Source organism: Podarcis liolepis (genome assembly GCF_965112155.1).
Source record: "Podarcis liolepis genome assembly, chromosome: 2".
Classification (NCBI taxonomy): domain Eukaryota; kingdom Metazoa; phylum Chordata; class Lepidosauria; order Squamata; family Lacertidae; genus Podarcis; species Podarcis liolepis.
Window position 1 is genome coordinate 32,237,957 of NC_139555.1, and position 19,643 is coordinate 32,257,599.

The 19,643-nt window shown below is 41.5% G+C and overlaps 2 protein-coding genes and 1 long non-coding RNA gene across 10 annotated transcripts in view; 1 reads left to right on the forward strand and 2 right to left on the reverse strand.

Moving 5' to 3' along the window:
* CSNK1D (casein kinase 1 delta) overlaps positions 1-5,578 on the reverse strand; it is a 39,793-nt gene extending 34,215 nt beyond the window's left edge. For 2 of the 7 annotated variants that reach the window (XM_083487238.1, XM_083487242.1), the window contains exon 1: positions 5,224-5,548. In XM_083487238.1, the coding sequence (XP_083343364.1) occupies positions 5,224-5,299 (76 nt within the window). In that variant the 5' untranslated portion in view covers positions 5,300-5,548. Of the gene's footprint in view, positions 1-5,223 lie in introns of all 7 variants that reach the window. The other 5 variants (XM_083487239.1, XM_083487240.1, XM_083487236.1 and 2 more) reach the window with 5 other exon arrangements.
* A 2,189-nt stretch (positions 5,579-7,767) lies between these two features.
* Positions 7,768-19,605, reverse strand: UTP18 (UTP18 small subunit processome component). Of its 2 annotated transcripts, XM_083487187.1 has the most exons (15): positions 19,336-19,572; positions 18,592-19,010; positions 17,492-17,625; positions 16,596-16,691; positions 15,816-15,895; positions 15,063-15,151; positions 14,142-14,267; positions 13,546-13,720; positions 13,088-13,188; positions 12,350-12,440; positions 11,803-11,926; positions 10,724-10,898; positions 9,184-9,326; positions 8,722-8,766; positions 7,768-7,870 (listed from the first exon to the last, which is right to left on the reverse strand). In XM_083487187.1, the coding sequence occupies exons 2-14, from the start codon at positions 18,844-18,846 to the stop codon at positions 8,742-8,744; spliced, it is 1,614 nt and encodes a 537-aa protein (XP_083343313.1). In that variant the 5' UTR covers positions 18,847-19,010; positions 19,336-19,572; the 3' UTR covers positions 7,768-7,870; positions 8,722-8,741. The 2 variants fall into 2 exon arrangements, with proteins under 2 accessions (XP_083343313.1, XP_083343312.1); XM_083487186.1 differs by having other exon boundaries at positions 18,592-19,605.
* LOC310699464 lies at positions 15,878-18,224 on the forward strand. The gene is made up of 2 exons (XR_014522099.1): positions 15,878-15,959; positions 17,738-18,224. It is a non-coding gene; the product is annotated as an uncharacterized lncRNA (long non-coding RNA).
* Positions 19,606-19,643: the final 38 nt, after the last annotated feature.

Here is a 19,643-nt window from a genome sequence, read left to right on the forward strand (position 1 = left end):
TTAGGGCTCTAAAATGATGGTTAAGATTCTACATTCATCTGTTGTATGCAAAAGCAATTCCTTAATTTGCAAACAATAATTTCAATAGGTTTCTTATTACTCAATTTCTCAGTATCCACTAAGTTGTGTTTTGTAATGCAGCATGTACTACAGTATCATGAGCACCTGCAGATTATGTCCTATTAAATATACACAAGTCAAAGGGAATTTATTTATTTCATAAAATTTATACACCGCTTGATTGTAAAAAACCTCAAAGTGGTTTACAAAAGATAAAATAGTAAAATCAAGGAAATTTCACAACCATACTTAAAAACATATAAAAGTTAAAATGCTAAAGCAGACTGAAATTACCTCAACTTTCTAAGCATCAGGGTAGGCTTGTTTAAACAAAAACATTTTTAGCAGGTACCAAAAAGAGTACAGTGAAGGCACCTGCTTGATCTCAATAGGCAGGGAATTCCAAAGTGTAGGCTGCCACACTAAACAATCACATTCTTACATGAAAAATGTTGATGTATGTTTTTAGCTTATAGTTGATTTTATCTTTCAAATGTTTTATAGAGCTGTTTTTACTGATAATGTTATTGTTTTATTCCCTTTGTAAACTACTTTGAGGTTTTTTGTTAACAATTAAGTGGTACACATAAATTTTATGAAATAAATAGACAAGCATGGTAGGGCTGTAATTAACAAAGAAAAAATAGTCTACTTTCAGTCTCATCTAAGTCTGGGAGCAGACGAAATGCAAGAGGAGAGAGAACATACGAATCTAAGGCATGCCTTTAAGCTGATAAGGACATTCCACACTCGTGAACAGGCAGGCCCACTTGCATACAAGACACAGGAAATGTCAATGACAAGCGACGGATTGCACACAGCACAATGACTTCTCCAGGTTCACGTCTTGATTTAGCTGAGCCTTCTGGTTTAAAACACTGTCTCCCCTTTCTATACATGATTTTATTTGGAAGGCTCTTGCATGTAGCACCAGTGTTTCACATACAGACTACATTATACACATAATGATTTTGGCTAAGAGAGAGAGGTTAATATCTGAGGTAACAAGGGATTAACTTTTTTTAACCAGAATGAATGCAACAGTAGTGTTACAATATACAACTTGGTTTTAGGTACAGTCATACCTCGTTACGTTTGCTTCATGTTACATTCTTTCAGGTTACGTCCTGCAGCGACCCGGAAGTACCGGAAAGGGTTACTTCTGGGTTTCGCCACTTGCGCATGCACACAAGCGCCAAATCGCGCCGCGCACCTGCACAGATACGGCGCTTCAGGTTGTGCTCTTTTCATGTTGTGAACGGGCCTCCGGAATGGATCGCATTCGCAACCAGATGTACCACTGTATATGAAGACTGTGACATGGTGTGCACACACATTGTGCATGCATGCACTCTCTCACTCAGGGGGTCGTCTTTAACATGTCCCATATTAAGCCTTCTATACTGTACTTATATAGGGGAGAACTAGGAAGAAGTATGCTGCTTAAAAGGGTCAAGCCATTTTACTGCATATTATCTTTAGAACAGTACATAAAATATTAACTCCACTAAGCAAAAACCACAGGCCATAAGCAATTTGTTCTTTATTCACTTAAGAAGGGGCTCAGCTGCAACCATGCACAGTTAGGTACAGATTCCTGAGCAAGGAAGCTTCTCTTAGGTAAGCACATTTTCTGCCAAAAAAAGTTTCTAGTGACTGGGCAACATTTCACAATTCTTAAGAAAACAGAAGCTGGCTAAAGGTCAAATTCTGGGATAAGTATCATGTCTATGTAAGATATATTTCACCAAATGAAGTTGTTAGCTATGTTTTCAAATTAATGCACAATACTAATTTGCCATGGGACTCACAGCTTCTGCTACAATAGGAGGAGTTGGGATCTTCCTGACTAAGAAGTGGCAAAAACTACTTCTGTTGTAAAAGGAATCCACACCAATGAAAAACCAAAAACCTCAAGATCTTCCTATCAGACATTAACATTTATTTTATGACTAGCAGAAGCTGAGAAACCCCTACATCTCCTATCTAGAGACAGAACTTTGCACTGGATTATCTGGAATACCTACTTACAGCCTCAAACCAAGTAACAAAGGCCAACTGACCTCTACAACATATACAAAGAAATAACAGCATTGGTCTTGCTGATGCAGCAGAGTAACACTGATAGTGTGAGCTATACTTCCATACATTAAAAAGCTGTTCCAGAAGAACTCAACTCAAGGATTCCTAGGATCTACTTTTCAATACAATATGGAAGTTGTTACAGAGCAAAGATGACTATTCACCAAAGCTATTAGGCAATATCCAACTGTTGTGTTCTGCTTGTGCAACAGATTCCCCCTTCCTCTCTTCTCTGAAGTCTCCTGGGTGACCCCCAACCCAAAATCTGTTCTGGAGGGTTAGGGACCTCTCCACAAACTGAGAAGATTGGAAGGCATGAGTGACAGCAGAACAGCTAAGAGCAAGTCCCATCATTCCATGGGTGCAACAATGGATCTTGTGTTGGGAAGATTTTGTAACATACCAATACTCTAAGTGAGCACAAATGTTTCTTCAGTATAGCTTAATTGTATTGTACCTACAAGGGCTGCTTTCGAAATCATTGGTGAGAGGGCAAGGTATCTATCTATCTTTTAAATACATAAAGGAGTATGGGAAATATTCTTACAAGAGACCAATGCTTAACTATGGTTTAACACAACTGACCAACGTGCTCGTGTTCACTGCTCAGGCGTCCCTGCTTCATTTTTCACATGTTCCTTGCTACAACAAGCTACAAGCCTTGGACTGTTGTGCTGCCTATACCTGGGCTCAAAGTTTGTTTCCCCCAAACAAACCATGAGTAGTAAGGTAAGAATAAACCTCTTATAATTTGTTCGGAGAGAAACAAACCACAATATCTGGTCTGAATATACAAGTGAAAGCTTGTGCCTTATTGCTCCCAGAGCAGTATGGCCAACAGCAAGGGACGAACAAAGCAGGAAGCTTTGATCAGCAGGCACCCACTACTAATTTGCAATAAACTGTGGTTAAACATTAAATATGCTTTATTGCGACGTGGAAACCAGTTCACTTATAGGCATCAAAGACTTCACTGTGTTAGGGGAAAGTCCCAGAATTAGACATTTGGGCAGATTTTCTCTTTCTTTCAAGGATTACAATGGTTAAACATTTAACCATCTTCAGTGCTTTGTTTTAAGCTACTCTCTGTTGTTTCACAAGTATGACAATTTAAAGACTCATTATTTGGATGCTGATATTCTAACGAATTGCATACACATGGCCAAAATATGTATGTGCTTAATACCTATTTGACACACCATCTTTATATATAGGCTACAGATGCCTGCAGCCTCTCTTGTACATAATTCTCAAAATGAAAATAATCAAATAGGTAGCTCCTCCTCACATAAACTAGAAACATCTGCCTGATATTTGACAGCCAGATGGACTATGTTATTAAGAACAAGACTAAAACAACTCTTCTGATTATATACAAAGTTTCCTAACCTGCACAACGACTTTAACTACTGCTCCCATAGGTGGAGCTGCCACAGCACGACCTTTCTCCTTCTGGGGCCGCACCCTTACATATAGCTCCAAAATAACTGCTGTACTTCATAACTCTCAGATAGCTAATGATCCTGTAGTGTAGAGAAATACCTTAAAACTGTTCTCAAGTAGCTTTATCAGTAGGCCAAAACCAACACCAAGGATGGTGACACTAAGATTCTAGAAAACTGCATTCCCACAATCTTTGAAAACAGATGTCCAGTTTTAGAGTACAATGATTCAAAACTAAAGTGCTAGTTGTTCTCATCTGCCCCCCCAACAGTGAAGAACAAAGAAGTACACAAGTTATTTAATGTTATTAACACATCCATATTCTAAAGGCCAGCATGCACTGAAGCAGATTTCAAGAGGGTGGGGACCCTCTCAATTAACAAGAATTAAGAAGGCTTCACAACTGGTCTCGCTGCTCCTGACATGCATAAATTAGTGTATTTTTAAACGCAGGAGCTCAGACTTGGATTGACTTACACCCTTGTATAGATAGCAGCATGCACAGTCAGCAATCCCATTACAGCCACTCAATGCATACTGCAATGCATAGGCATATGCCTTTGCAGGATTGAACCATTAACTATTTGCCAGCATCAGTTTCATCTATCAGATTTTTTTTCCTGGCTTACCTTTGCATAAAGCCTATGAATTTGAAAGGTGACACCTAGACTAGCTTACAACATACAAAATGCAGGAGAAAATCCACATCATCCCTCAGGGTCTATTAAAGATTTATTACCAAAGATGTAAGTTAGCAGGCCTCTGGCTCAGGTTCACAGTTACACTGCCATCAAAATTAGGGGACTAAGCTGAAAATAACCAGGTGTGTCTTAGTTCCAGAAAGCAGCGCAAAACCTGTAATTTCTCCCCATGTGACAATTCAGCTAAAAGCTATAGCAGACATGACAAGTGACAAAAGGAGAAGAGTTACTCTGCAAAAAATAACCTAAACTTGGGCAATTATCTCTTTCAAACCAGGCTACTTCCTAGAAGCCTCACAGTAAACAACTCCATCTGAGTATTATTCATTTTTCTTCACCGACAGCTGGTGCATTTCCAAACCTCATACTTCACTGTCAGAACCCTTCGGCCCAGAAACATGTAGTCAGGAATTTTTTCCCACCCCAGCTTAGAAGCCAAATAAAAGAAGTGGGGAAGAAAGGGGGGGGGAGAGAGAGAGAGAGAGAGAGGAGAGAAAGGAGACAAGAGCGATTTGCCCAAGGTCACAAAGGAAGTAACTGGGCACTACTGGGGCTCTCCCAGTCCTCATTTCCCCCCGTGTCGAGCCATGGCTAACTGTAAACACGGTTGCTCTGAAGTCAGTCTCCCTGCAATACCCAGGTCTTCCTTCCGAGTAAACCCTGACTGTAACTGCGGTGGTTGAGCAGGCGAGGGACACGACGGTTTTACTTCCCGCTACGGGGCTTGATGCGCTTCTTGGGCGTTCCTCTGTCACCTCACGGGAAAGCAGAGTCCGCTTGGGGTGGGGGGGCCGCGACCTGAAGGCCCCACCAGAGCGCCAGAGGCAAAGCGACCCCCGACCTCGCTTCTCCAAAGACAGCCGCTTCCCTCAGGCCGTCGTCGCGCCCCCCCTTCCCCAACCCCCTCTCGGTTCATGCCAGAGCGGCGCCCCCTCACCGAGGTAAATGTCCCCGAAGGAGCCGCTCCCGATCTTCCGGCCAAGCCGGTACCGGTTCCCGACTCTCAACTCCATCGAGGCGGCTCGGCAGGACCCGGACCCAGTCGCGAGGGACCCTGACTCAGAGCAGGGCGACGCCAGAGACCATCGCGGCCCTTAGCCCCGCCTCTCGACGCCGGAGGGATTCGGGGGCGACAGCGCACCCCGGGTGGGGAGGATGGACGCAGATTCCCCGAGACCCGGATCCTCCCTCAGCGCAGCTAAGCCCCAGCCGCCATATTATGTGACCTCACTTCCTTGGCAACAGGGGGCGGAGCTTTGCGACGGAGGAGCATCCTCTTCTGAGGGAAAGCTGGGTCAGGGGGACCAGATTGTGAGGCCGCGCGCGCGAGCGAGAAAGGGATGGGGAGGGAGAGGGGCCGCGTCTCCATGGTAACCGCTGGGCGCTGGAACCTGGGCGCGGGGCTTCCCCTCGGCTCATTGGCCGCTTTCGCCCCGCGGTAGGGTTTGGACTTGGCCCCACCCGTGAGAACCGAGGCAGCTGCCACCCCATAACCAGGGCTCCGCTCACGGGCGGGTCCAGCAGCAGCTGGCTGCGCCCTAGTATTGTCAGAGATAATTGGGCTTATTCACACAAACTTTTCTATAGGCTTCTGAGGCTGGAATAGCACGAAGCATGGTTGCAATACCGTCACGTAACCCCATAAAAAGATGGTGCCAAAGCACATGCTGGGGTTTGTCAACCCTCAAGATCTGAAACGGTTTCCAATTGATTCATGGATGGCAGTGTCCTTTCTTGAGGCGGGGCGGCTGGCAGTGAGAGAACTTACGGAAATGTCATGAAATCATAAGGATGAAGGTGGTTCAAGGAAGGCTATTCTTGAGATGTAAAGCTGTTTCTTATCGTTTCCCCACTTCAATTTGGGATTTGAGCTCAGGATTTGCACCCTCCCCCAGGATGTGGCTGAAAAACAGGTTTCATATTTGGGCTGAGTTGTCTTTAATATGGGCCGTTTCATCTGGGAGAAGTGAATTCATGAATTCACTTCGTATTCATTTTATAGTGTTCTTACTCAAAGGCATGAATAGGAGGAGCCACGATGCATATGTTTTACACTGGATGTTTTGCAGCTGATAAGCATCAGTCTGACTTAATTATGGTGTTTGGTGTAACGTGAAGAAACAAACCTTAACTTTGCTCTTTTATATCTAACTTGAGCTCTTTGGATTGCCAAGGTTAAGAATGTATTCATCAGTCTGCTTTGTGTAGTCCACAAAATTGTGTGCCCTAACAGATTTGTCTCTTGAGGTGCCACTAGACTCTTTAGTTTCTTATGAAAGTTGACATTCAACATCATTCATTTAATACAAGATGACATCATTTTAGGTTCTCTTTAGAATGGACATAGTGAAAATATGTGGATCCAGAATTTTGGGAAGTCTTAGTGGACACTTTTTATATATAAAATGCCGAAATGTATTTATAACCATAGTGTGTTAGGCACAGTACTTGATTCCTACTCTTTAAGATGGTAGGAAGAAGAAAACTGTGTGTTATCACTTTACACATAAAACATTAGAAAAGTAAAGTACTTTATTTACCAATGAGTCTGAAAAGTGCTGGTCAGAGTCTTAAATGATCTGAGGCATGAGTATCTAAAGGAGGATCCCCCCAAAAAACATTTCATAGTTAACCCATATTATGAAAGGTTGTTGTCAAGATAAAAATACTGCAATAAATTGTTTTATCCAAGAACCACTATTTGAAATCACTAGCACTGTGTCTTTCAGTTAAGGTGTGGTATGTAGGGCAGTGTGGGAGAATTATGAACATATTTTGCATTGTCTGACTTCCATAGCGATTGGTTTGGGAAAGTCAAATGATGGGGGTAAAGTGACCAGATATACTATTTGATATACAGTGTTTTTAAAGTGCTGGTTTGTCTTTCAAATGCTTTAAAATGAAAGCAAACGATAAGAAATTAAGTATCCACCAGTGACCACTTGGGGTCAGTATTACACTACTGTTATTGAGCTTGAAACTAGATGCCTTCCAATGCCCACTTGGTGCAAAATATTCCCACAGCTCTGATTAAACTCAAGGTTATGTAACCCATGAAGGAGAGAAAGTAGTCAAATATGTAAGATTCTAGTACTCGGAGGTATGCTACTTCTAAAGACAGAAGTCCCTCTTAGTTACCATATGTAACAGGCACTACTAGACCTATTCCCAATGAAGACGTCCAACTTAGCAGCTCTAGCAGCACTTCCATAAGCATGCACTGTGAAATGGTATTTACCTTCTTCCCACCATTCAAACATGTAACCCACCCATTTAGGTACATTTCATCAAAAACCAAGTGCTTCAGACTATTGAGGGTGGGTGGATTACATGTTTGAATGTTCAGTTTTAGTGCATTCTTTAAGGCTGTCCTACATAATTTCTCTGCATGTGTGGATTAGCCCCTACTTTCATGCAATATGTTCTCTTAAATAACACTTGTGATGTTATGGAGAAATATTAGAGACGAGTTTCTGCCAAGTTATTCAAAAAGCTATGTATTGCTACAAATGCACATACATATAAATACATCAAGGCAATGAAGAAAAGTTAATCCACTTTCTTAAAGTCACAGGGTACACCATCTGTAGAGAGAAGAGTATGAAGAGCAAGTCAGCAAATGTTCAAGAAAAAGGCTGCATCCTCCAAAAAGCCAATTAATGCATAAGAATATGAACAGTTATATTAGCAAGGATTTAAGCAATGAATAGCACTAGACTATGGAGCTGTGAGTTAAACCACTGAGCCTGGGGCTTGCCGATCAGAAGGTCGGCAGTTCGAATCCCCGTGATGGGGTGAGCTCCCATTGCTCGGTCCCTGCTCCTGCCAACCTAGCAGTTCGAAAGCACGTCAAGTGCAAGTAGATAAATAGGTACCGCTCTGGCGGGAAGGTAAACAATGTTTCCGTGCGTTGCTCTGGTTCACCAGAAGCGGCTTGGTCATGCTGGCGACATGACCCAGAAGCTGTACGCCAGCTCCCTTCACCAGTAAAGTGAGATGAGACCCGCAACCCCAGAGTCGTCCGTGACTGGACCTAACTGTCAGGGGTCCCTTTACCTAGCACTGGACTAAATGTCCAGTGAAACCAAGTAAGATTTACATTTGTTTTAATTTTTATCGTTAATTGTAAACTGTGATTTCAGTGTTATCGAGTGCTACACTGGGACCCTTGCAGGAAGGGCAGACTACTAATACTTGTACTACAAATGCATGTGCTGTTGTGTAGCATAATTCAGTGCATACATTCTCAAAAGGAAAGCCCACTTAGTTCAGTGTGCTTTATTCCAAATAAGTGCACACACTTCACTAACCATTAAAATTCAATACAAAACTGCAATGAACTGAATTTCTTTCTGACTCTGAAATTGTAACAAGGAAATTTAAACTATATTGCCCGCAATTCTCCAGCAGCATTTCTACTTCAGTTGATAATTACCTCAGTCTAAAGTCATCAGTTTAGAAATCTGAGTAGTGTTTCAACCTGCAAAGTTAAAACAGAGTTAATATGCAATAGTTTGAGATATTCCCAACTACAAGACCACAAAGCACCCTGCTTTAGCTTTCTAAATTATACCACAGTGGTTCTAATATTTTATGGCAATGTTTTCATCTAACATCAACATATCAGGGTACAGAGTAGCAAAGTATGTTTTTAAAAGAGACAAGGGAAATAAGAATGTGCAAGAAAATTCAAATTGTGCCTAGGTCAGTTAAATTATAAAAACCTGTTTTATTATTATTAGGTATCAAAGGCAATATTCATCTAAGCTATACTAAGACTAGTTACTCTGAGTATGACTAACATTAATACTGCCCACAGTCAATAATATAACACAAATCTGAAGAAATCTAAGAGTTAAGTATCACTGTAATTGCAGTAGCATGATTTAATACGTACCTATACAATAAAGCTCTGCCTTTGTTATTTGCTATGGAAAAATATCCACTTCTGGGTGAGAAGTCCATGGAGTTAGCCAAGTATATTAACTTTTTTTTGAACACCGGAAAATTTGGGAATACAGTAAATGAAGGAATGTGCACCTGCGAAGGAGAGTGGAGCAAGGTAATGAAACAGAGGGGCTGGGTAAGTGAAAGCATACTTCACTGTCATACATAATATAATTAATAATAATAATATTTTTTTATACCCCACCCTCCCCAGCCAAAACAGGGCTCGGAGCGGCTAACATGAAAATAAACCTTCAAACATTAATTTTTACAGTTACTTTCAAGACAATAACTCTGAACCCAACACTTTATCTTAAGCAAAGGCTTGTGCACAACTAGCAGGATTTTCTAACCCTTTCCCCTGCATCTGTCCATTTACAAGCTACTTTAGAAATTCCCTGAGTTTTGGTACAGAGGATCTCCCAGGATGGGAGGCTGGAGGAAGAGGGGGAAACTCCCAGGTGAGACCTGGGAGGGTTCACTCTTCTGTGTGGAATAAAGGTTAAGATATTGGTCTTTTATTCTCTTTCACTTCTTCTTTCTTTTCTTTTCCTTTTTTCCTACTTTTCTTCTCTAGATTAGTTTGGCTTTATGAAAAGTATTAATAAAAAGTGATTATAAAAAAGAAAATTTCCTGTCCAGGATCTTTCTAACTACAGATTTTGCATATACAGTTACAATTAAAACTACATGGGCTGATCCTCACACCTTGTGGGCTGCCTGTTCCTGCACTTGCAGGATATGAACCACATGACGTTTCCACCAGCTGTGTGACATCTAGGTTTTTCTGGAGCTAAATCCCACTTTTCGCCTAAATGGTAGCAATGTGAAAAGCTTTTCTAATATGATAAAATGGATGTTTTGGGGTTCTCTCATTTTCCCCTGTTCCAAAGCAGAAATTGGCAGACTGTGTGCACCTGGTGAAAAGGAAAAGGTTTCCCCATATAAAGCTCCTAAAATGAGAAATGTTTGCCTCAAACCATAGAGTATAGGCATTTCTGTCTTTCTGTTGTCGTATTTTTGGTAATTTCCCAGAACACTTATTCAAACTCAATACATTCTCACGATCCAAGAACCACGCAACGTGTGTGTCTGTTCTATGTATGTGAAAATGCTTGCAGCTTGCAATTACTTGAGCAACTAGGATGTCACAGAATGTTCAGACATGCAAAGCGCTCAAGGTGAAGTGGTCAGCAACCGAATGCTGACAAATAACAAAACTTCTGTAAAGGAAAATGATAATCACGAGCAGGAGAAAAATTCTCCGGTAAGCGACCTAGTTATAATAGTTATAAGAGGAACTGTTTTTTGTTTGTTTTGCTGAATTAAGGCCAGGGGAGGTGGACAGGGGATCTCTGTAGGCATGGGAATCCAAGGCTGGGATGCTGAGGAGGACCTTAGGAGCTGAAAAGAACAAGCAGGAAAACTCCAGCTTAAATTGAATCGAATTAATACTTAGCCATTGAATTAAACTTAGGAGAAATTCTTACCAGCTTTACCGCCTCATCTACTTTATTAGAAGCAATTGCCAATATTTCAGTGGTGGGACTGAAGGATAACGATGTTGCAGGTGTGACCAAGTTCATTATAGCTTTAAGAGGCTTAGGACTAGTTTCTCTGAGACAGTCATCCTGAGCATACACATTCACAACTCCAGAACTAGAACTAAAAAAAAAAAGAGTTTGTGGTTTATAAAATCCTTAAACCAGAATTAAATTAACTCAGCAATTTATATTCATGATCCTACGTTTCTCCAGAAGTACCAAGCGTCATTTCCTATCAGCTATACTGAGGAAATGTTCATGCGTAACTATAGTAAAATCTTATTCATTTAAGTAAAAAGAGTGCATTTTTTTACTACGTTTATGCTTATGGTAAGTTTGTAGAAGGGAGGCTCCATCTACAGAAAGAGGTTTGACAGCTACAGCCATTCCTAGACTGGGAAAGCCTTGCCACAGTAGTTCATGCATGAAGTGATTTCAAGTAGATTACTCCAATGCACTCTATGTGGGGCTTTCCTTCTGCTTGCTCTGGAAGCTGCAGTTAGTGCAGAATGCTGCAGCACAATTGCTGACTCCTACATATGCTGCAAGAAGCTCACCTGTATCTTAGGGGGAGCAATTAGCCACGGCCATTTTTCAATCAAGGCAAGCAACACGGCAGCTCTACAGAATTTAAGGGCAAAAAGCTGCTCAATATGTATCAACCACGGACTAAAAATAAGGTATTTCTGAAGACTACTTTGATAAAGCCTGGAACTTGATCTAAAAAGCATTTGCAATGTGTTTATCTGTCATACTGGCAAGTTATTTTGTTACCATATATAAAGATACACCACTAAATTATTTGCCCTCTGAATTTGGCCTCTTATAGCACATTACAAAGAATGTTTACTCAGAAGTAAGTCCCACTGAAATCAAGTGGATTTAATATGCTGAGAGCTGCAACATTAGTAACGCATGTCTAAACCCATAACTATCTGACAACTCCAGTGTCTTTGAAGTAGAGACCCTTCCGGCATGATCCAAGAAATAAAATATCTTAAAATATTGGCTCTGCTTCCACTTACCCACATGCCACATACTGGTTGTTTTTGGAGACTGCAATAGATGTACCACACATACAACCTTCGTCATAAAATCTGTTTAGGCATCGTCTGCTTTTTACATCCCATACAAAAACTTCACCCTGAACTGACAGACAGAGAGACAAATAGGGAATTTTTAAGAGGAAGTAATATATGACATCAAAATGCTGGATTTAAAGGGGGGGGGGAAGCCTCTGCTAAACTATGAACAACTGAAGAGCACAGCAAGGAATAACTCCATACACTACTCAAAGATTATAACTATTATATAGTGAGTTTCTATTTAATAGGTACTCACATGCATACATCATAAGAAGTAAAAGGCACAACTGTTTCATGGTTTCTGGGGAGGTTGTATCGGGTCACAAATTCCAGTTTCAACTTAAGGCATCTTGCTATGAGTGCTTTCTAATCAGAAAATGACCCTATGACAATTACTACTGTAACAGCTGCAACAGAGGCTATACAAAGTTCTCCTTTCACTAAAAAATGCACACCATACAGTGATGCCACATCTTATCTGACTTACCAGAATGCGTGTAGATTTTGCTGCTATCTGGAGAGAAAGATGATTCCAAAGACTTCCCATTTATTTTCATGCTCCCAATAAGCTCTTTCGTCTAAAATAGAAATGCAATTGCTGATCAACACAAGTAGTCACAATATCATAAAGTGAAAGAGTCTGGTCTCATGAGAGGAATGTCATCATACAGTCATCATAAAAAGGAGGGGAAGAAAACTTGTAGGGTGCACGCAAATAAATATTGGCTGAATGTGTTTTCATATATGTATTTCTTAGTACACCACTGTGTTCCCTAATATGGTGCTCTGTTGCCCTATTTCCCTCCTGTTATTTATGGCTTTCTTCCTTTGGTTTATCTTTTTCCTTCTACAGTCTCCACCACACCACTGACTTATTCATTTACAGTATTCAGATGACTTGTTTAATAAGAGACACTTACAACACAAAACTCTAAAGATAATCAACCGCTTAACTATTAGCCACCACTATTTGGATTTAACAAAATCAAAGTCAAGAAATCCACACCATCCCTGTGACCTGTCTGCTGAAATGGCTACTGCTGAGCAGCACAGAAGTTTTGCATGAAGCATAAGACTGCAAAATGCTATGTGGTTCGTATTTGCCATATTAGTATTAAAATGTATTTTTAGTATGAACTCTAGCTGATACAACTTCTCTGCTGGTAGAATTGTGTTGCTGTTTGAACTTAAAATGCTCATTTTCAGAAACAAATGCAGATTTTACCTTCATTGTCAACAAATGCAGATAGCCTGATGTTCCATTAAGGAGCAGGAATCTTCCATCTGGTGATACTTCAAAATTTTTGATAAACTTCTCCTCTAAACCTTAAGTCCAAAAAAACAATATGTGTTATATAGTTCCAGCACATATATATAGGAGCTAATTGCCAAAGCTAACTATTAGCTTATAAATTATGGTTTGGTTAATCTGGGTGCTTATTTATAAAGAATAATAGAACATTATTTCCTTGAATGTTTATTCTTTTTCTTATAGATGCCATTGTTCCAAAGACATGGAAGAACACTGGGCACTAGTTCTACCGCCATGTGACACAGTAAGAAGGAATTTAATCAGAAATCTTTTATGTCTAATTCAGAAAAAATAAAATTATATTTGAGCATTATTCGAATCTACTTAAAATTCAGTGTGTACAAAAATATAAGCAAGCAGTGAAACCTCACCTCTGATATGGGTTATAGGAATAATTTTCCCAGCCATCATGTCGTATATATAGAACCGCTTGTTGTGTATGCTAGTTGCAATAACTTGCTCTCCATCTGCACTAAAACGTGCCTTGTACACTGGAAAGCCTTCCAGATGAATGCTCTGTATCTTTGGATTAGCGATGCCATCCACCTTTAAAGAGAAAAAGATGCATTCATTTTTCACCTCAGAATGGGCAATATTTAAGAGGATTTCTAAAATACAAATGTAATGACTAGCGAATGCCAGTTTGTCTTGAATTTAAATTCCTTGATTTGACGGCAACCCAGAGTCCCACAGAAACATTGGGCTGCTTCTGCCTGCTACTGCACCATATGGAGCTCCACCATAACAAGGAACTCCTTCTGCTTCTATGCAAACAATGGGGATGACCCACTTGCTTCCATGCACTTTTGACTGTTTCCAGTCCTTAAAGTTTGGTATTTAAACCCCACCCCAACCAACCACCACATAGGTGTCTAAAGTATGTCTCAGCCAATCAGTTCCTATAAAATAGTATACAAGAACATAGAACAGAAACAATTGCATTATATATAAGGTAATTATTCCTCACCTGGAACAGTGAAACAGACCGATCAAGCCCAGCAGTCATAATAACTTGAGCAGAAGGATGGAACTGCACAGTTGTCAGTTTTGCATCTGACAGACGTTCACTATTAGCAAACTTGCAGTTTTTCATCTAAAATGCAGAACAGGAACATGTTATGAAACTGCATAACCACTAAGTACGTATAGAAAAGAAAAATCTACGCACTCATGACAGTATCCAACACTGCACAAGCAGCACTAAGCTACCCAAATAAGACCTCTCCTTCTGCTCCTCCCTGAATACCCCCACAAAAACTGCTCCACAAGGTCCTTCAACCGTCTGGAGCAGATTTTGAGGGTGGGTGTGAGGCTTCAGGACAGAGAAGAAGGTTCAAGTGTGCAAACAGAAATCTTCTGCCCAAGTGAAACAGCAGCTTTGGACACAACCCTATGTCTGCACTACTGAAATATATTTCAGCAAATTTGCTACCAATTCTGTCCTAAGATACATTCAGTGTTCTAGGCAGTTTTCCATTTCCTAGTTTAGAGATGCATTAGCGATCCAAATTTTTATAAAATCAAGTTGTAGTCAACTCTGTGCAAGTGGTGTTCTGCTCACACCTGGAACTTCCTCTTCTCACACTTCCCAAAAATCTGTTCCAGATGGTCCTCCAACCACCTGAAGCAGATTTTGAGGGTTAACAGCAGGCTTGCAGGAGAGGAGAAAATTCCCAATGATTTTTTTATTTTACTGTTGAAGCTCTACATAACTATTTCATCATACTTAAAACTTTGCCAACTAAATATTCAAAACATGAAAATGCTTTCAATGTGTTGCATGAAGGGTCTCTTGAAACCTGTTGTTTTTCTCATATTTAACAGCTTCAAAGCCTATGAATTCTAATCACAAACACATTGTGTGCATGAAAATGAAAGATTGTTTTACCTGTAAAAAGCCTCTTGGTAAGGAGTCTGACACTGTCACGAAATTGCCTGTCTTGTGCATTAGTTCATCCCCTTCATCTTCGCTGTCATCTTAAAAAGAAATTATTTCAAACATTGTATTGTTTTATCTGTGCAGCCATATGAAAAGTGGCAACATAAGCTAAATGCAATATATGAAAAGAAGTCAGAACTTATTCAGTATACAGTCAGGTAGTGTGTCATAAACCCTGCTCCTACTCTCTTACAGCAGCTTGCAACGGTCAGTAGTAAGACAGTCTGCGTCCTCAGGTAAACAATCTAAAACAGGGTAGGCAGCCTTCAGGGTTGTGTGATCTACTTTGTTTTTTACTTGAACCTTGAAGGCAACCAAATTGAAGCCAAGTGCAAAATAAGAACTGCTTAAAATTCTCAAGGATAAGAACTGGAGTCAGATGCAAAATAAGCAGTTAAAGAAAATAAGAGTTAAGGAATGGGATGTGCAACCCAGGAAACTGGGAACCAAGCAAGCATGTTCTTTCACACAAACACCCACATACACCTGAGGAGAAGCCAGCTCCCTGTAGCTGCTCCTTCTATGGCCAATGGATGAGGCCAAGTTGGTCTCTCCCTTGCCATGATGTTCTTCCTACATTAGTCCCTGCGAGACTTCCTTAATCAGAAGTCCCAAAATCTTTCTCTGCAGAACATGTGCAGAGGATTGCATCTTAATTACTTTATTGACTTTGGTTCATGCTATAGAAAGTCCCACATTTACCTTCATCTCTGGCTTTTCTTACTTTCTTCTTCCTGTCCCTCTGTGCCCAGGAAGGGGTTGCTCCCATTGCGCTCTGAAATCTAAGGAAGACAAGTCTGTACTTCACCCACAACTGTTACTTAAGACACAGCCTTATTCACTGAGGTAAGTAAAAAAAAACTATCAGAAATTTTAAGTAAATATGCCAGACAATTTTGAAAGATGGGTGAAAGAATGATGAGCATTAAATATCTGATGAAGAGAGGGATGCAGGGCAAGAAACTCAGGACAGACAGCCTTATAGTATCTCTCTCTCTCACACCCACACACCCCTTGTGATGCAAGAGCAGATGCAAGCTGTTTAAAGGATGGACTGTGAAGGATGAAAAACATTTTCCTCAACCCTCCCCACCTCTCGCAAGTAAACCTCTCATTATGACAATAAATAGGGAAATGCTTTTGAAGTGTCCAAGCACCCCAGCCATTTTTGCCCTTCCTTTTTAAGTTCAATTTGAATCATCCTGCCATTTCCCCTTTTCTCAATATTAAGCAGTAAAACTTCATAGCTGCATAAAGAAAATTGATTTTTTTTGCATTTTAGTATGTATGGAAATAAATATAGACATCTTCAAAAATTCAGATTAATTTACAAATTGTCTGTTTTGAGAAAACACATATTGGAAGGCCTCTTCAAAAATGAGGTTATATGCTAACATTTTTTGATGCCAATTCAAATAAATAATCAAAAATTATTTTTTCTTAAGATGGTTGTCTCTTGTCCATGTTACCATTAACACTCACTGTTCTTGAAGTCTTCTTTGAAGTTTTTCCTTTGTAAGCTTCTTTTCTGCATCACTTTTCATCATGTTTTTTCGATATCGATGGGTCATGTCAATTCTAAGAGAAAAAAGTCACATGCTAAATTTGTATAGTTCTGTAAAAATATTAATTTTACCAAGATGATCACTTTACAAATTAAAGCAAGTGAATAGCTTATATTTTGAAACAGTGGCATGTAGTTCATGTTACATAGTAAGATTACATAGTAGAGTCAACGTGATGGAGTGGTTAAGAGTGCCAAAGTAAGATTGGGAGATAAAGGTTCAAATCATCACTCAGCCATGAAATTCACTGAGTGGCCATAAATAAAATACTTCCTCTTCCTAACCTACTTTACAGGATTAGCATGGGGAAGAAATGGAAAAAAGTTTATTTTAAAATCAGCTATAAGGTTCTAGAATTTCCAAAGCTCTTAAAAAGTGGACATCCTGGCAATATTTTGTAAAAACTTGCAGAAAACACACACATTAACATCTTCACTCAGAATGAATGGTTAAGATGATGGGTGGTATCCAATTGTGCACTGATGCAATGGACTTCCACTTGCGCAAATGGGACTTTCCTTCAACCTGCAGCCACCCAAAATCTGCTCTGGAGGATCGACAGATTGCAGGGGGAAGAGGGAAAAGGTAAGTCACAGTACATCCGCTGGTGCGACTCTTGACCTTGCGCTCACAGTATGTAAGATGCTTACACCCCAAACCCACATATGTTAGGTTGAAGACAAGCCCCACAAAGTTGAATCCAACTTGCTTACAACTACAGCTTTGCTTCACCACACTTGATTCACGAGTCAAAGTAAACCACTAACCATGGATTACTGTGAAATGCAAACATAGCCTATGAGTGCTGCTTACATTTCCTCAACTTCATCATCTTCATCCACCCATGCTGGTTTTTCAGATGGAAGAAAGTTGTCTTCCATTTCATTATCCACTTCTGAGCCATCAGATTCTCCTTCAAGGAGATTCCCACTGAGCACGTCACCAACCTTAAAAAAAGAAAGAATATTTTCTTTAATCTTAGAATTTAAAAACATGTTACAGATTGCCACCCATGAATCTTTAAAAATTCCTTAAAAACTTATCATTGTTTATTCTCAGACCACTTGTCAGGAGCCTGAAACTGAGATAACTGACAAGCCCAGTCTCAGCTGTACTGCCACATGAATCCTGAGGCATTTCGGACAGAACTTCCTGCTAACCACATACCTGAGGAACATTGTGCTGTTCTACAACACCCATATAATAGCTTTCAGAGTTCAGAAGGCATACTTGCACTGTTTGCTGCCATGACAGGACAGCACCCCACATCTGGATACTATGGTGAATTTACAAATATTTACGTGAACTGAAAAAGTTAGGAATTTTTTTAGGGGGTGAAGAACTAATTTGCTTGAATGTTACAGTGGGTATTCAGACTTAATTTACCACCTCCTGGAATACTTTCAAAGTGGACGAGACAGAAGATTGTGACCTCTAGATAAGGCATTCACACAGCCACCTACAAAGGGACAACCATTAGCAACTTTACAACCTCAACTGTTTGACTGAAGCCACAAAAAAATTATTTTTAAAAAACAGCACAAAAGAGTGCCCTTTTTCTATGCTGTGCTATCATAACTACAGCTGCACCCCTCTCTTCTGAACATTTGCTACTGAACCGGCAGGGCCGGCACCAGTTTTTGTGGACCAATGCTCCAGGTGTGTAAGACAGGCAGAAATTCCGTAATATGTACTGGTGAAACATCTGCATCACTGTATCTGCGTGTCCATAAACATCCACTCGTGCAATTCAAGCTTATCACGCTGCCAGCAGCTCGGGCAGGGATGTGGGGCTCATAGAAAGAAGAGAAAGCTGGTGGAAAGAACCATTATCCACTAGATACCGTGAGGCTGATTATTGCTATCCAGTCCGGGGGGGACAGACACACCAAAACAGGCTTCCCGCCTAATACCTTCGCCAGCGGGCCTTGCAGACGCTGCAGGTCGTCGTCTCCTTCCTCCACGTCCCCAAACAGCAGCTCCTCCAGGCCACGCTCCGCCGCGGGTTTCTCTGCCACGAGAGCCAAGTGCTGAGCCCGACGGATCTCCTCCGCGGCAGCCGCCATGTGGCCGCCTCGCTCCTCGCCTCTTTCAAGCGGCCCTTTTCCGACCCGACGCCGCTTTCTGCCCTTCGACGCGCCTCGCCGGCCCGCAGCCCTCGCCTCCATGCTACCTCTGCCTTCACGGGACAAACCGGACGCGGAAAGGCCCGCACGTTCGCGTCACGGAAACCGGAAACGCCCTTCCCGCTCAGTTACCACAGAGAGGCACGCAGGCGCAAACACGTCCGCCCTCCCAGCCACAGTACTCAATGAAGCCGCCGTGACGCCGCCTGAATGAACATGCGATGTAAACAAACAGATAGATTACCAGAGAGATACGCGGGCTGAGGGGGCTTTCGGCGCGAGCTCCTCACCCCTCCCCACCCCAAGGCAAATGGAGACCGGAATAAAACGACCTGCGTAACATTTGTCTTTTTCTCTATGTCTTTGCCTTCCCCCGCTCCGTGAGAAGCACTGCCACGTGACCTCCTTGGCCCCGCCTCCTTTTCACATGACCTCAATGTTTCAGTGTATTCCCCCCCAACACACACACACTCTCTTTCCCCCATTTTCCCCCCTCATAAGAACCGCTCTCTAGGCGGGCTGTCCCATCACTTGTAAAACAGTGGGGGGGGCAGGTGAAAGCACCTTTTTTTAAAAAAAGATTAACGTCTCCTCAGTTGAAGGCAAACTGAGACGGAGAGAAGCATCCCATCAAATCTGTAGCCGGTCGCGGCGACCGCTTTAACGCCGCGGCTGCGACCGTCCTCGGTCCCCATCGTCTCTCCTCCCCCCCCCTCTTCCGCATCATAGTTCAGGCCGCCCAGCCGCGTACGGCGAGCGAGGGCGATCCAAACAGCGAGGGGGCCAATGGGAGCGCGCCGTGGGCTGGGGCCGTACTACGCGTGCGCAGTGCGGTTATG